Source organism: Cryptotermes secundus, unplaced genomic scaffold (genome assembly GCF_002891405.2).
Source record: "Cryptotermes secundus unplaced genomic scaffold, Csec_1.0 scaffold688, whole genome shotgun sequence".
Lineage (NCBI taxonomy): Eukaryota > Metazoa > Arthropoda > Insecta > Blattodea > Kalotermitidae > Cryptotermes > Cryptotermes secundus.
The window spans coordinates 194,421-208,682 of record NW_019725012.1 but is presented as its reverse complement, the minus strand read 5'-3'; the positions used below and the strand labels follow the sequence as shown (position 1 = coordinate 208,682).

General features: G+C 40.0%; 1 protein-coding gene across 3 annotated transcripts in view; it reads left to right on the top strand.

Annotated features, from left to right (window-relative positions):
- LOC111863233 (transcriptional enhancer factor TEF-1) overlaps positions 1–14,262 on the top strand; it is a 202,731-nt gene extending 188,469 nt beyond the window's left edge. For all 3 annotated transcript variants that reach the window (XM_023849352.2, XM_023849351.2, XM_023849350.2), the window contains exons 7-11: positions 4,196–4,373; positions 6,358–6,420; positions 6,931–7,097; positions 9,376–9,610; positions 11,724–14,262. In XM_023849352.2, coding sequence (XP_023705120.1) covers positions 4,196–4,373; positions 6,358–6,420; positions 6,931–7,097; positions 9,376–9,610; positions 11,724–11,837 — 757 coding nt within the window. In that variant the 3' untranslated portion in view covers positions 11,838–14,262. The remainder of the gene's footprint in view (positions 1–4,195; positions 4,374–6,357; positions 6,421–6,930; positions 7,098–9,375; positions 9,611–11,723) is intronic.

Sequence of the window (14,262 nt, the reverse complement as noted above, 5' to 3'; positions counted from 1 at the left end):
TCTTTCTAGAACATCCACATAGTAAGGAGCGTTGACAGTCTGTCCTTTGGGTAAAAACTCTTTGTGGACCACACCCTTGGCGTTGAAAAAAGACGAGCATTGTTTTCACTTTGGATTTGCTCATCTTTGCTTTCTTCGGTTTTGGTGAAGCCGAGGTGTGAGCAGACTCCCCGTAGGCTTGCTTAAGCAGTTCGTGAGTTTCGGCAGCTTTTTTGTTGAGCTTTGTGCAGAACTTGACCGCCCAATGCTGTTCAAAAGTATCCGCCATCGGGTGCCATGACGTGGTCACAAAACACAGGTGCACTAAATCAGTGATACTGACGCCTCCGATGCTCGAGCAGCCTGACCTTGGGCGCGCTGTGAAGCTAGAGGCCTCCCCCCTAACCAAACCGGTTCCAGCGTGCTGCGACCAGTCGGAGCACAGGAAAGAAATATATTTCATGACTTTTGGGACACACCTTGTACATTTTGAAATTCACTCATATATATACCCACACGAATGAGTTCCTGCACCATCACATATGTCAGGGCTTTCAAAGAATGGCAGATCATGGGTTCAGTTTGTGATGAGAGGAGGCAGACGAAGAGAAATATGGCAACTGAAGAAGAAATTCAAGACATTCGAGCACAGCTAGAGATCAGTTCTTGCAAATCATGAAGATGCTTGGTACAAAAAACATATTTCAGTGGAATCTATGTTTATAGTCACAAGACTAGTAAGAGTTATGCATGAGCTTGAATAAGCAGAGTATGCAGCAGGAATTTGCTTTTTGTAATTGGTTACTGCAAAATATGCATGATGGAGTTTTAGATCCTTTGCTACCAGTAACTGATTTTACCTTAGTGGTCATGTCATATACATAATTTGTATGTCCAGTTTTGTAATACCGATCATTGCAAAAAAATGTGAATTAATATGGGAAATAAAATATTTAATCATCTTCCTCTTGAATTGAAAAGCATTAAAAATTTTAATGTTTTTAAGAGGAAACTCAAAAATTATTTGCTGTGCAGCGCTTTCAGTTCTCTTCAAGAGTTTTTCAACTAATGTTGGATTGATGACTAACTTGTTGGTTGTCTTTTGGTTTGTAATTTTTGATATTATGTTTACATGTTTTATATTACTGACATTTTTCTTTTAGTCTTTTGTATCTTCTATTGTTATGTTCCTTATAGGTTGCTATGTTATAGTGATAAATCAATGTGTAAATTTTATGTGACTTTGACATGTGATGCAATTGCTATTATTTTTTGACATGTCCAATTGTATTCACTTCAGTTATGGACGAAAATAAAGTTGAAGTTGAAGTCATTGCGCAAAATAGGTGGGGGGTTGTACCATTCAGGATGCAACCCAAACAACAGCAGTATATGCAAGATTGCAAGTGACATTAATATAAAAGGCATATGAGTTATCTGTTAGTGTTACGGTTTATCTGCAGGAACTTTTGTAACAGTTCTACAGCAGTTGCTGAAAATCTACCACCACCTTCTTGAAGACATTGATTCATCAGTTTTAGTATGGTTTATGTGACATTGCAAAACGTTTGTGTGTCAGTGATGGTGGCAGTCTATTCAGTAGTGTTCCTCAGTTCCAAGTTTCATGGGTTATTCGAATAAACTTTTCCTTTGAGGAATCCCCACAGAAGGAGGTCAGGTGGTGTGAGGCCTGATGAAGGGAATGGCTGAAGGCCATGTCCGACAGTGGACTTACTGGAGAATCTTTCAGTAAAGCGTTTGTTGTGTTTGTAGTGTGGTTAGTTTCTTCACAATACTGAAACCAGAGATTTCTTCCAAATTCTTTCCAATGGAGAAATGAAGCTTCTGATAACATTCCACATCAGTTGTCTTCTCAGAACACATTTGTTTCATAGTTCACATTTGTGACACTCAGCACCACACACAGGTTTTCAATGAATGTAAAGGAGTTTTGTGCACTGTATGCGGTTTTTTCAGCACCCTACAGTCAACTGTTTAGGCTCTGGTCATGTAACCACTTGAGTAGATTTACACTTTATTAGAAAAATAAATCATCTAACATATGAACCTCTTCATGCGCACACTGTCAAAAACCTTGAAAATGTTGAATTGTTGCAGCTGGTGCACTTACCACAGTTTCATCTGTTTGGTCACTTGATGAGCACTTGTCAGAGATAATCTGGTTCGCTGTGACAGTCATCTCAAAGATTTCCATGGTGATGAGGCTAGTGTTACTTTAATATTACTAATCATACTACCTTTTAGAACTATCTATGTGAGATATGTTGCTTGTTTTAAACACTTCATGTGTCCCAGAATTTCATTACCAGTCAGTGGTTATCTTATGTGTCACTACCTTGTCAGGGTGCACATTGCTAAGTGTTTCACAAACAGGAGAAGTTGAGAAGGAACACATGTTCTGCTCATGACTGTACCATGCATATTCTGCCAGGCTTCTCTGCAGCTGGTGACTGGAGAAACCTGGCAACTAGTGTGACATTGATTTGAGAGAATCAATTACAAGTTCTCGGTTTTGGGTAAATTGCTGCTGGACTTTGCCAGCACAGTCTTTCCTGGTTCAGGGCCCCTCTAGACCCCAGACCATATTTTTCTTTCTTATGACTCTGAGCTGTGAGACTGTTGTCCCGTTTCATGTGAGAACAGCTTCTGATTTTGTAAGATTTGAGTTTTTCACGATGGTGTCTATGAAGAATGCCATCTTATGGGATGTGGCGCCATGCAGATATCGTGTTAACCGATGTTTTGGAGGAACGTATCGCCTCCATCTTCAGGGTAGGAGAAGAAAGAAAATCCAGTGTGAGCAGGTGCTGACAGATTAATGTCAAGTCGAATAAACCCAGCAGTATAAGAGCAGGAAGCTGGGTTTATTCGGCTCAACATTAGTCTGTAAGCACCTGCTCACACTGGTTCCTCGTTCACGGATTTTCTTCAGCTACTAATTTTATTTCTATCTATAGTACATTAGTATTGTTTTGGTTTTTCTTTGAATGGTACACTCTGTATACAAATATGGAGTGAAGAAAATCCTCTTTCCGTTTGATAAATTGGTGTGGTATGCTGTAACCATGCAGGAAGTCACTTGCTCAGTATTTTTTCAGCAAACTATGAATGCGGATTGATATGTGAGTGGTATATTGAAAGCCTTCTTCAACCATTTGACAGACTGTATGGGTATTTACAGCAAGATAATGCTACAGCATATACTGCTGACTAGTCCATGACCACTGTATATGGGATTTTTAGAACAGAATAATCAAAAAAGGATTTCCCCCTAGAGATGCTTGGTCATAGTTTATGCTGTTGTTGTTGTTGTTGCTGCTGCTGCTGTTGTTTCTGAGGGAACATGAAGGGAGAGGCATGAAATAATAACCCTCAGACAAAAAGATCTCAGAACGAAATAATACATGTAATTGCTTCATTTTCTAAGAATTCACTTCAGAATAGAATATCATAGATGTTAGCAGGAAGATGATCACTAATCATTGGTTCATATATATTTACAGTTATTTGAAGTGTTCCTAAATTACAAAGGTTAAATAATTCTGTCCAGTGTGACTGATGGTTTTTTCATTTTATTCTTTTATTCTTTACATGTTTTGGTCCTATAGACCATCTTCAGAAGGCTATCCATACAATTAGAAACCACTATTACAATATGTTTTTTGAATATTAAGGGGGGGGGGTAGTCCAACCGGGTCCACTTGGCATGGCGGCCAGTGATTGGCCTATTGTAGCCTGCCCTGGGTGATTATGATATTGGAGAATTTGGTGGAATGAAGATTGGCAGGGGAAACCAAAGTATTCAGAGGAAACCTGCCCCAGCGCCACTGTCCACCACAAATCCCACTTGACCAGACCCGGGATTGAACCCTGGTCGCCACGGTGGGAATCCAGTGACTAACTGCTTGAGCTATGGCATGGCCCTTTTTTGAATATTAATATGTACATAAAATGTCATCATAATGCAATGTATAAATCTAACGTTTTTAACAGCTACAGCGGCTTGTACCAACACATTAATTTATTACAGTTCATGTGTTTAAAATTGTTAATTTTTTTTTTTCAACCAAATTTGATCATGTCCCTTCTATTTCCTCTTCCCAAAGGAAGCCAAGTGTCCACCACCCTGCTATACTGTACAGATCAAACTGTTCCTAAATATTCAGTTATAACTGTGCCTTCATGTTGATTGCAGTGTAAAGCCATTTGCACAGCCAGGCTATGCAGGCAAACCAGCCACAGCAGTGTCATCTAGTGACATGAGTCTGCAGGCCCCGCCTCCTCCGCCATGGGAAGGTCGGGCTATTGCCACGCACAAGTTACGCCTTGTCGAATTCTCTGCTTTCATGGAACAGCAGAGGGATGCAGACACTGTATGTTTTTAAGTATTTCTTTATTCCCCTGTGTGTAAAATTACCAAGACATTTTATTCATGAGTGTATTGATTAGTACAAAACAGTTTGTAAGTGTTCTTTGCATATAGTGTATACAAAGGGGAGCTTGTGCTTATCCATGTTTCAGCTCCAGAACAGTGGTACATATGGCACTGAAATATATGGTCTACATTAAAAGGTTCTGGATAAATTTGCTTTTGATTTACAGTCTAATATAATTCTGCTTTATACAAAGTTCATATTTGTCTTTGTCACGTTCCTCTAAGAAGAGTCCATTGTGCAAAAAATAGGTAAAAATAAGAAGTATAGGTATGGATGAGATGCCCTCCAGTTTTGGAAGGAAGCTGTGAATATAGTGAATAAGCAGTCACGGACAGCCGACAAGGGGTGGCCCTCCAGTTTGGGGGGTTGGACGTGGGGCTTACAACTCCTCACCGTAAAAAAATCATTATGGTACGAAAATGAACACAAAGCCCCAGACCTGGACTGATTCCTTGGATAAATGACCTAAGCTAATGATCAAGTCAAGGAGGATGAGGTGGGCAGGTCATGTAGGACGGATGGGGGAGACGAATGCGTATAGGATATTGGTGGGAAAGCCAGAAGGAAAGAGACCACAAGGAAGACCAAGGCGTAGGTGGGTGGACAATATTAAAATGAATCTTAGAGAGATAGGATGGGATGGTATGGATTGGATAGATCTGGCTCAGGATAGGGACCAGTGGAGGGCTCTTGTGAACACGGTGATGAACCTTCGGATTTCATAAAATGCTGGGAAATTCTTGAGTAGCTGTAGAATTGGCGGCTCCTCCAGAAGGGCTCAGCTCCATGAGTAAGTAAGTAAGACGTATAGGTATCCCTGTAACAGGCTGTGAAAGCCCATAGGGTTGTGAGATGTTGAGGGTCCCACATTATCTAGACAATTGGCTCAAAGATGGCGGTAAGGTTGTCAGCCTTATGCGCAGGCCGTGCTTTACTCCCCAGGAAAATTATTTAATTAATTCCTGGTACTCATTTCTGTTACCAGAAATCGTCCAAACATGAAGGATTTAATATTTGAGGTGTTTTAAGTCTCAGAGAACAAAGGTGACAGTGTATGGGGCCTTGTGGTCTGGGGATATATAGCTGAAAGGTCTTGGGCTTGATACTAGCCAGACTCAGTATGAATTTTCCTATATACTTTCCCCTTCTTTCATCTCAAATAAAGCAAAAATTTTTGAGGATTCTCCGGGTCCCCATTGTCATCATCATCACAGTAATCCTGTCACCAAGAGCATAATTAAAATCATTGTGAGGGTTGTTATAGTTGTAATGTTCTAGATTTGTGTTCAGGAAGTATGCAGTTTGAATCTGGTTTATCACAAATCCTAACTGAGCCTCCCAAGTCTCATCAAGCCAAATTATATTTAAAATTTAATTTTGCATAGTGGGGGGTGTAGTCCAGCTGGGTCCACTTGGCATGTCGGCCACTCATTGGCCTATTGTACCTGCTCCGGGTGATTATGATGATGGAGAATTTGGTGGAATGAAGATTGGCAAGGGAAACAGAAGTACTCAGAGAAAACCTGCCCCAGCGCCACTCTGTCCACCACAAATCCCACTTGACCAGACCCGCTCTTGAACCCGGGCCGCTGCAGTGGGAAGCCAGCGACTAACCATTTGAGCAAGCAAAATGATATAGTAGTATACCAAAACAGGCTGTGACTCATTTCTTTTATTCTTGTCTCACACAATGCTGTACAACCACTGCAGTTCAAACAGCATCATTAAGTAACTTGAGAATAAATACATTACAGTGGATATTTCATATTAGATGGTGTCTAAGGCAGCAGTGTACTGTTCAAAATAAGTGTTCTTTTAATTTAAGTTCAAGAATATTTCAGTTTGTAATGATCTGAATTGATAAAATGTGTGCTCTTTTAGTTGTCTGTAAGTAATAATTTATTTTTCCTTTCATTTTCAGTATCATAAGCATCTCTTCGTACATATAGGAGGATCGGCTACATATGCGGATCCGCTTTTGGAGGTGAGTTTGTACTTATCTTGATGTTAATAAAGAAAAGGTCATGTTTTTGTAAATTAATATCGCATATCAGTGTTGGCTGAACTGCACCGTAAGGACATGCGCATTATCTAATTTTGCTTATTCTAGGAGGAAGGTATATTTAGCATTTGAGTGGATTCAGGGTATCTGCCATGCGTTGCTGTCTTCAGTCCTTTGGTGAATTAAGTTGTTATACATCCTAAAGTTTTCCAGAATAATAAATAGAAATAATGTGGATTGCCAGTATTTATAGCCATGGCAGCGTGAAGAAACTATTGGAAAGTAAAGTTTTGTGAAATTCTTAACAGCTGTTGAATGATGATATGAAATTATTGATTTTAATGATTTATGAGAAAAAACATTGTACCATACAGTCCAGGAGATAGTAAGAGAGAGTGTGAATCCAAGAATTAATTTTTAATTAATTATACATTACTTGGGAGTGATGATATATTTGTCACTGCTTGTTGTTTTCCTTTCTTTTATATACAGGCTGTAGATGTAAGGCAGATCTATGACAAATTCCCCGAGAAAAAGGGTGGGCTGAAGGAATTGTATGATAAGGGTCCACAGAATGCATTCTTCCTCGTCAAATTTTGGGCTGACCTCAATACTAACATACAAGATGAGGCAGGGGCCTTCTATGGTGTTACCAGTCAGTAAGTACAATTCAGGTTCAAGTTCAAGTTAATTTGATCTATGATTATTTTTGTTTCTGTACATTCCTTATCATCATCATCAGTGCTATTTATTTTTTCATGTTCTTCGGTTTTCACTGTGTTCATTTCTGTACTGTTATCTCCCTTACACCTTTCCCCTCTTGATGATACTTTGTATCACCCCTACACCTTTCCCCTCTTGATGATACTTTGTATCACCATCATCACAACAGCAGCCGTCAACACATCCCCTGTTGCCATGCTGTTCCCCCTCATTTCCATCATTAGTTTACTTGGCAGTATGGACTTTACAAAACAGAATCTCTCCATGATGGTAATTCTGTGTTTTGATGATGGCACTGTGTAGAGGTGGGCTGTATTGCCAGCATCCATGCTGTCCCACTTCAAGACAAGGTGATTACCCCATAATGTTTGCCAGTACTTGTAGTATACATCAGCCATTTGGGCAGCGAATGATAGGAATGGAACAAAAATATAAAACTCTGAGGGACTGATCTTTTTCTGAGGAAATGGTGTTCAGGAAGGCAGATGGAAAGATGTGTGTGCAGAAGTAAGGAAAATATTAGGAAGAAACTAATATATTTATGTAGATGTCATGGACACTGACACGGAGCCTGCAGGTTGTGAAAGGATGAGATATTTTCTCTGTTAGTATAAATATATGGGTGATGGTATTCCTTGCAGGGCTGATCTGGTAACATCCTTTCCTGTTTAAGTGTAAAAGTAGATTGATTCTGATGGATTTTTGAATCATTCTGTTGGTGTACTGAGGTTGTTTTGCTAATACCATTATGCTACTTAAAGGTTAGTTATGTTTGCAATTAGTACTGTCAGAAACATCCTTTACCTTTGTGTACTAATGTAGAAAGGGCACCAAATTCCTGGGCAGTATCTTAGTTCAAAGTGGCATTCAGTTACTAGTCAGTGTGGGTAGGCTTTATTGCTCAAAAATTGTGAACTGTGAATTTGAAAGGCTGTGAAAGTAATTGTTTATAGTCTATTTGAAAATATTACCCCAGTATATGCTTGGAGGGCCGGTCACAGTAGCCAGGCGGTCTAAGGCATGCACTGTCTTCGCTCGCTTGGAAACTGGGATCGTGGGTTCGAATCCTACTGAGGGCATGGACGTTTGTGTGAGTTTTTCTGTGTTTGTCTACAGGTAGAGGCCTTGCGACGAGCTGATCACTCGCCCAAGGAGTCCTACTGTATGTGTAAGATCTAGAAAAACCGAAGTGAACGGAGTTCATGGAGGTAGGCCTAGGCCCACTGGGGCTGTAGTGCCAAAGGAGGGAAAAAAAATGCTTGGAGGGATTAAGGAGAATCGCAGAACATCTGGGTCAGCTGTATAGCAGGCCAAGAATCTAACTCGGGATGTCCTGACGTGAAACAGGATTGATAACCATCCACCTGTGATGTTTTCACACAAGTGAAATGGAAAGATAAAATTAGTTTTCTGAGGAAGCATCATTGAATGATGGCAGAGAGTAGAAGTGGAGGTAAAGCTATGAGTGATCAGTTTTTTGCTCTGGCTACTTTACCCCTGATAAATGTACCTAGTGTCTCTAAGAGACTGAGTGAGCTGTAGAGGTCGCTGCAGGTAGTAGTAAAGACAAAAGATCTGCCCATGGGGATTGAACCTTGGGTCACCTTGTTCAAAGCCAGTTGCTTTACTTCATAGGCTTTTATGAGTCACTGTAAATTATATAATGTAGAATGAGCTCTTAGCTTGTCTTCCATTCACTTCCTTGGATTGATGTGTTTGTAAATTGATACTTATTTAAGTACAGTACTACAAAAGAAAACTGTAGTTTTAGTCCGCAAGTGAACTATACTGACCGAGCGACGGCCGCTTGTTGGTGAAGTTAGTGCCAACTTTTGCGGATAGAGTGTCGCGTGGTCAGTGCAACGAATCCCCATGGCTGTTCATTTCGGTTTTCTAGACCGGAGCAGCTGTTTCCTTGAAATAGTTCCTTAATTATCCTCGTGAGTCTGAGCGCACCCCGTACCAGACCCATTACTTCTAAAAAAAATCTGGTAGCTCTGGGAATCGAACCCGGACCTCTGGATCTGTAGCCAGAAACTCTGACTACTAGACCACAGAGGCAGTCAGTACAGTACTACTTGATGCTGTAAATTTGGATTATGGCTTTAAAGTATAATGTACTTTGTGTATGCTGTGCACATACTGAGCATAATGTGGAACACTCACTGTTTCACAAAGATTGAATGTAATAATTGGGTGCTGTGTTTGTTGTAGGTATGAGAGCAATGAAAACATGACCATCACATGCTCCACGAAAGTATGCTCATTTGGCAAACAAGTGGTAGAGAAGGTGGAAACAGAATACGCAAGGTTTGAGAATGGTCGATTTGTATACCGCATTCATCGTTCACCTATGTGCGAATACATGATCAACTTCATTCATAAACTGAAGCACCTTCCAGAAAAGTACATGATGAACAGTGTGCTTGAGAACTTCACCATCCTGCAGGTAACCATTATGTCATCCTGAACAGTCTGTCTTTGTTTTCTTCTGAAGAAAGTAATGTTTAAAGTACAGTTGTCTTTCAACTGTCGATGATAATGGAGTGGATAACCACCGCATATAATTGAAACCAGTGGACAAACTGTTACTTCATTCATAGTCTACCCATATGAAATAATTTGGTTTGTAAAATATTAAATAACACATTTATTTAAACTAATCATTTTAATCTCATTTTACTTGGGACATCTCAGATTTTTCTGCAGGTTTCACTGCAACTAAACTTAGTGCCAGATACGTATTGTCACGTGTTGGGTATGTCATGTGACAAATAACTTCACGTGGGTCTCGGATTTAGTGAATCTTTATTGGACACTCACACTTACACACCATACAATTATTATCGCTTGCAGTATCACGTGACTTCTGGCCCTATACTCAGTACTCAACTATCCTTGGCCATGGTTGGATCTCAACTATCTCTGGCGGCGGCTATTCCAAGACCGACTTCTTGCTGTCTATGTTCTATATCGTTTTGGGTCTAGGTTCCAACTAACTTGGCAAGTGCCTTCAACCCTTTTTATAACCTCAGCCGCTGCTATGCAATGAACCCTCGTTATAACCGTGGAGACTCATCTCCGGGGAGATTCGGCGTTCTCTACGCAACGGCCCACTGTTGGGATCACAATACCGCTATTGTTACTTCCTATGTAACGGTCTGTTCTAGCGTTTCCATGGAAGTAACTCTTTTGGATTCCAAGCATGTGACAGTATTATCATCATACAGACATAGAAAAAGATACCAATCAAGTCAAGTTTCTAGTTTATTGTTAGTACCACACATTTACATTTTTTTAGATGTCCTTCAGCGCTACACGGATATCATCCCTGCGAATGAAACCACTTTCCATATCAGCTGAATGGTACAGGAATGGCACTGGAAAGGGATAGGTTGGCTTGCCAAAGTGGTTGACATCTCTTGTATGGAAACTGGGTGTCATAGAACAGAAAGCCTGTAGGCATTATAAAGTTGCACAATAATCAACAAATTTTGAAAACCATAATTCTGATTCTGTCATGCTTCTGTTTATATTTCTCAGTTGGCAGGCATGGAAAATTGTGCTTGGCATAATAAGTATCTCCGTGGCTTTAGTCCACAAGCGAACTATACCGACCAAGCGACCGCTGCTTGTCAGCGAAGTTAGTGCTATTTTTTCTCTTTGCTATTGGGGTGGGACTAAGTCCCTTGTACTGCGGCCACTGCTGGCCTATTGTACCAGCCCCAGATGATAGGTGTGGGTGATTGTGGAGCAATTGGTGGAATGAAGATTGGCAGGGGAAACCGAAGTACTCAGAGAAAACCTGCCCCATCGCCACTTTGTCCACCACACATCCCACTTGACCAGAACCAGGACCGAACCCGGGCCGCGTGCATGGGAAGCCAGTGACTAACCGCTTGAGCTATGGTGGGGCCTTAGTTAGTGCTAACTTTAGTGGATAGAGGTGTTGCAACAGTAAAATAAAATATTACATTTTAGGAATTTAAGTGTGATTTTAATGTAAAGTAAAAAAACTAAAGCTATCCCTGTACCAGGCCGTTAAGGCCCACAGGGTTGTGAGACGTTGAGGGTCCCACATTATCTAGACAATCAGCTCAAAGATGGCTGTAAGGTTGTCAGCCTTACGTGCCAGCCGCACCTTACTCCCCTGGAAAATTATTTAATTAATTCCCGGTACTCATTTCTGTTAGAGGCTGAGTGAGCCCCAGGGCCATACTGCGGCTGGAAGGATTAGGTCAGTTGAAAAAATATCCAATGACCTCATTGGGACTTGAACCCACGACCTTCCGGCTTGTAGGATAGCCCCTCAACCAATGATATTTTAAAATAAGAGTTTATGTTGCGTTAGAGACAGAAACAAGTGGATGAGTGATTTGTTGGAATTCATGATCATCATCATCACCACCACCACCACCACTACTACTACCACCAGTAACAAATATCCCCAAAAATCAGCCACTCAGTAATTATGTGGACTCAGAAATACACTATTCTAACAAACTTCTTTTGATACATGTTGTGTGTATTCCAAGATCCTTAGAGGAAATGAATGCTTACAGGTGGTGACAAACCGAGAGACGCAGGAGACATTACTTTGCACAGCATATGTCTTTGAAGTGTCAACATCAGAACATGGTGCTCAACACCACATCTACCGGCTGGTAAAGGACTAGCCCATCTACCCAGATCCAGCCCCAACTCTTTCCAACAGTGCCTACATACGCACACACGTTTGGTCGTTGTGTGTTCATTTCCAGGACTCCCACTGCTATAACCTACTGAGGAGCAGACTCTGAACATCATCAAAGTACTTTCAGCTTTTAGGATTTTAGGGTGGGAACCCTGGTTTGTTACAAGACTATAGTATTATTACTTTTTGTTATTAACGACTCATTATCTTCCCCCTCACCGTGGTTTGGGCTGTCGATAAGGAGACTTCGTCAGCTAGGGATGCAAATTGACAAGAAGAGTATCACGTCATAAGTTAATATATGGTTTTTATTTTTATCATTTTGGTATGAATAAGAATACAAAAAAAAGTAATAAGAGAAATAAGTGTCATATCATTTACGTTTGTAATGAAGATGTGGTTGTTCATCATCCGGAATGTTAGTTATGAGCAACCTTGTTTTCATACTTTTGGTGTAATTTTACCCATGACTCATTTTGTATTACTTCAAGTTGTGTATACACATTTATGTGGTTTCATGGTATTTTAATGGTGCTCCTATTTCCGCCAGATCCCTCTGACTTGAAACGCTGGGGATGAACCATTGAACCAAATTGTGGTTTATTGTGGAAGTGAAATGGCGATTTGACATCCCTATGCATTAAGAGTTCCACATAATTGAGGAATTTATACAGGGTTATTCATAACCTAGTGTCAATACTTCAGAAAATTATTTCTGAAATCATTACCATTCAAATGTCTCATGAACATGGGTCTGAGCCTCAACAGTTACCAAGTTCTTGGTATCAGAATTTCAAGATTTGATTGTGTGTAAGTAAAAACTGTGTTATTGAATGAGTTCTTGCATTGAAGAATTAATTTGCAGTAAATGTCGATAGTGTCCATCTTCAACTTTGGATCTGGGGATCAAACTCCCCCAGTTCCTGTGTTGCCAAGAGGGTGGAAATGTAGCATGTTGAATTCTCATGATCTCAGTGGTCAAATGTGTGGACCTTCACAGCCAGGTCACTGTTATGGATGCTAATGGTTACGATGGTGCATCACTTATTGACTAAAATGTGAAGGCGCTGTATCATGCCGAGGCTGCATAGTGTAACTATGTTATCAAAGGAACAGCTGAAAGGTGAGGCAGTTCATTCTGCAAAAATATGGCATAAATGTCAGCTTTAAAATGGCCCTCAGCTGGTTGCCAGTAATGCCACACCTCATATAAACAGAAGTGATGTCAGAAATTATTTTCTCCTGTTCCTTGAGGATTCACATCTCATCAGAAACGAGAGTATAATTTACACTATCATAGGTAAACTGAGCTTCATTTGCGAATAACCTGTAGTGATGCAAGTGCGGGTGTTTATTAAACCAAGAACATGATTGCAGCCGCTGATCTGAGTGTTCAGGTTGCTCATGTGAGCAGTACATTGAAGTGTGTTTGAATTCTTCCAGTACTTACACTTCAAATGCGTCACACGGTTTGAATAATCCTATCTCCCTCAACTGCATTTCATCTTACGGGACGTTTTGGTTGCAGAGAAACACTCCTGCACAATGCATGAACACAAACTGATGTGAACTCTTCCTGTTCAAGGCTATTTATACAAGTGAAACCTGAATGTCAAAAACCTGCAATTCCATAGCTGTTTAGACTCAGATCCATGTTTGCAGGACATTTTTGACTGCGAATGACCTCACGAATGAACTTCTACATTATTGACATTACATCATAAATTACTCTGTATATGAAAAATTATTAGCAAATTAAATTCGAGGGTTAAAAACAGCACTTTTTTGATCTCTCTTTTAGTCAAACAATATTTTCAGGGTGAGATAAAGAGTGTAGTATTTTGCAGTTCGGCAGCTGAGAGCTTTTACTTAAAAAAAAATGAACCAAATGAATTATTAATGAAAACAAGTCTGATCGACGTATCAAGATGTGCTTGTTATTGAGATGCAGCATCACTATTATTATATATATAAATATGAGATATATATATATATATTTATCATATGTCTTCTGTGAAGATGTAAACCACTCTCTCACCACTTGTCGTGTCTGTCACCTCAGCCAGCCAGTCGCTCAGCTCAGCAAGCAGATTTGTGTCTGATTCGCTGTTGAGTCTCCTCGCCAACTACCAGCAGCATTTATTATTTGATTGGTTGTGTACATAGATTGAGACTATTATGATGGCTGGCATTGGTTTGTTAGTTTTATTTTATTGATAAAGCATTGTGCCAAGCGCAAGAGAAAAAAAAACATAAATCAAGAAAGGCTTGGTGATTGATATAAATAATTTTATTAAACATACATTTATGAAAAGTTGGCCATATCTTGAACTGCCATATCACAGTATAGATCAGTTCTTTGTACTTAAAGTAAAAGAATACACCAGAAATTTCTAAATAAAGGTGAT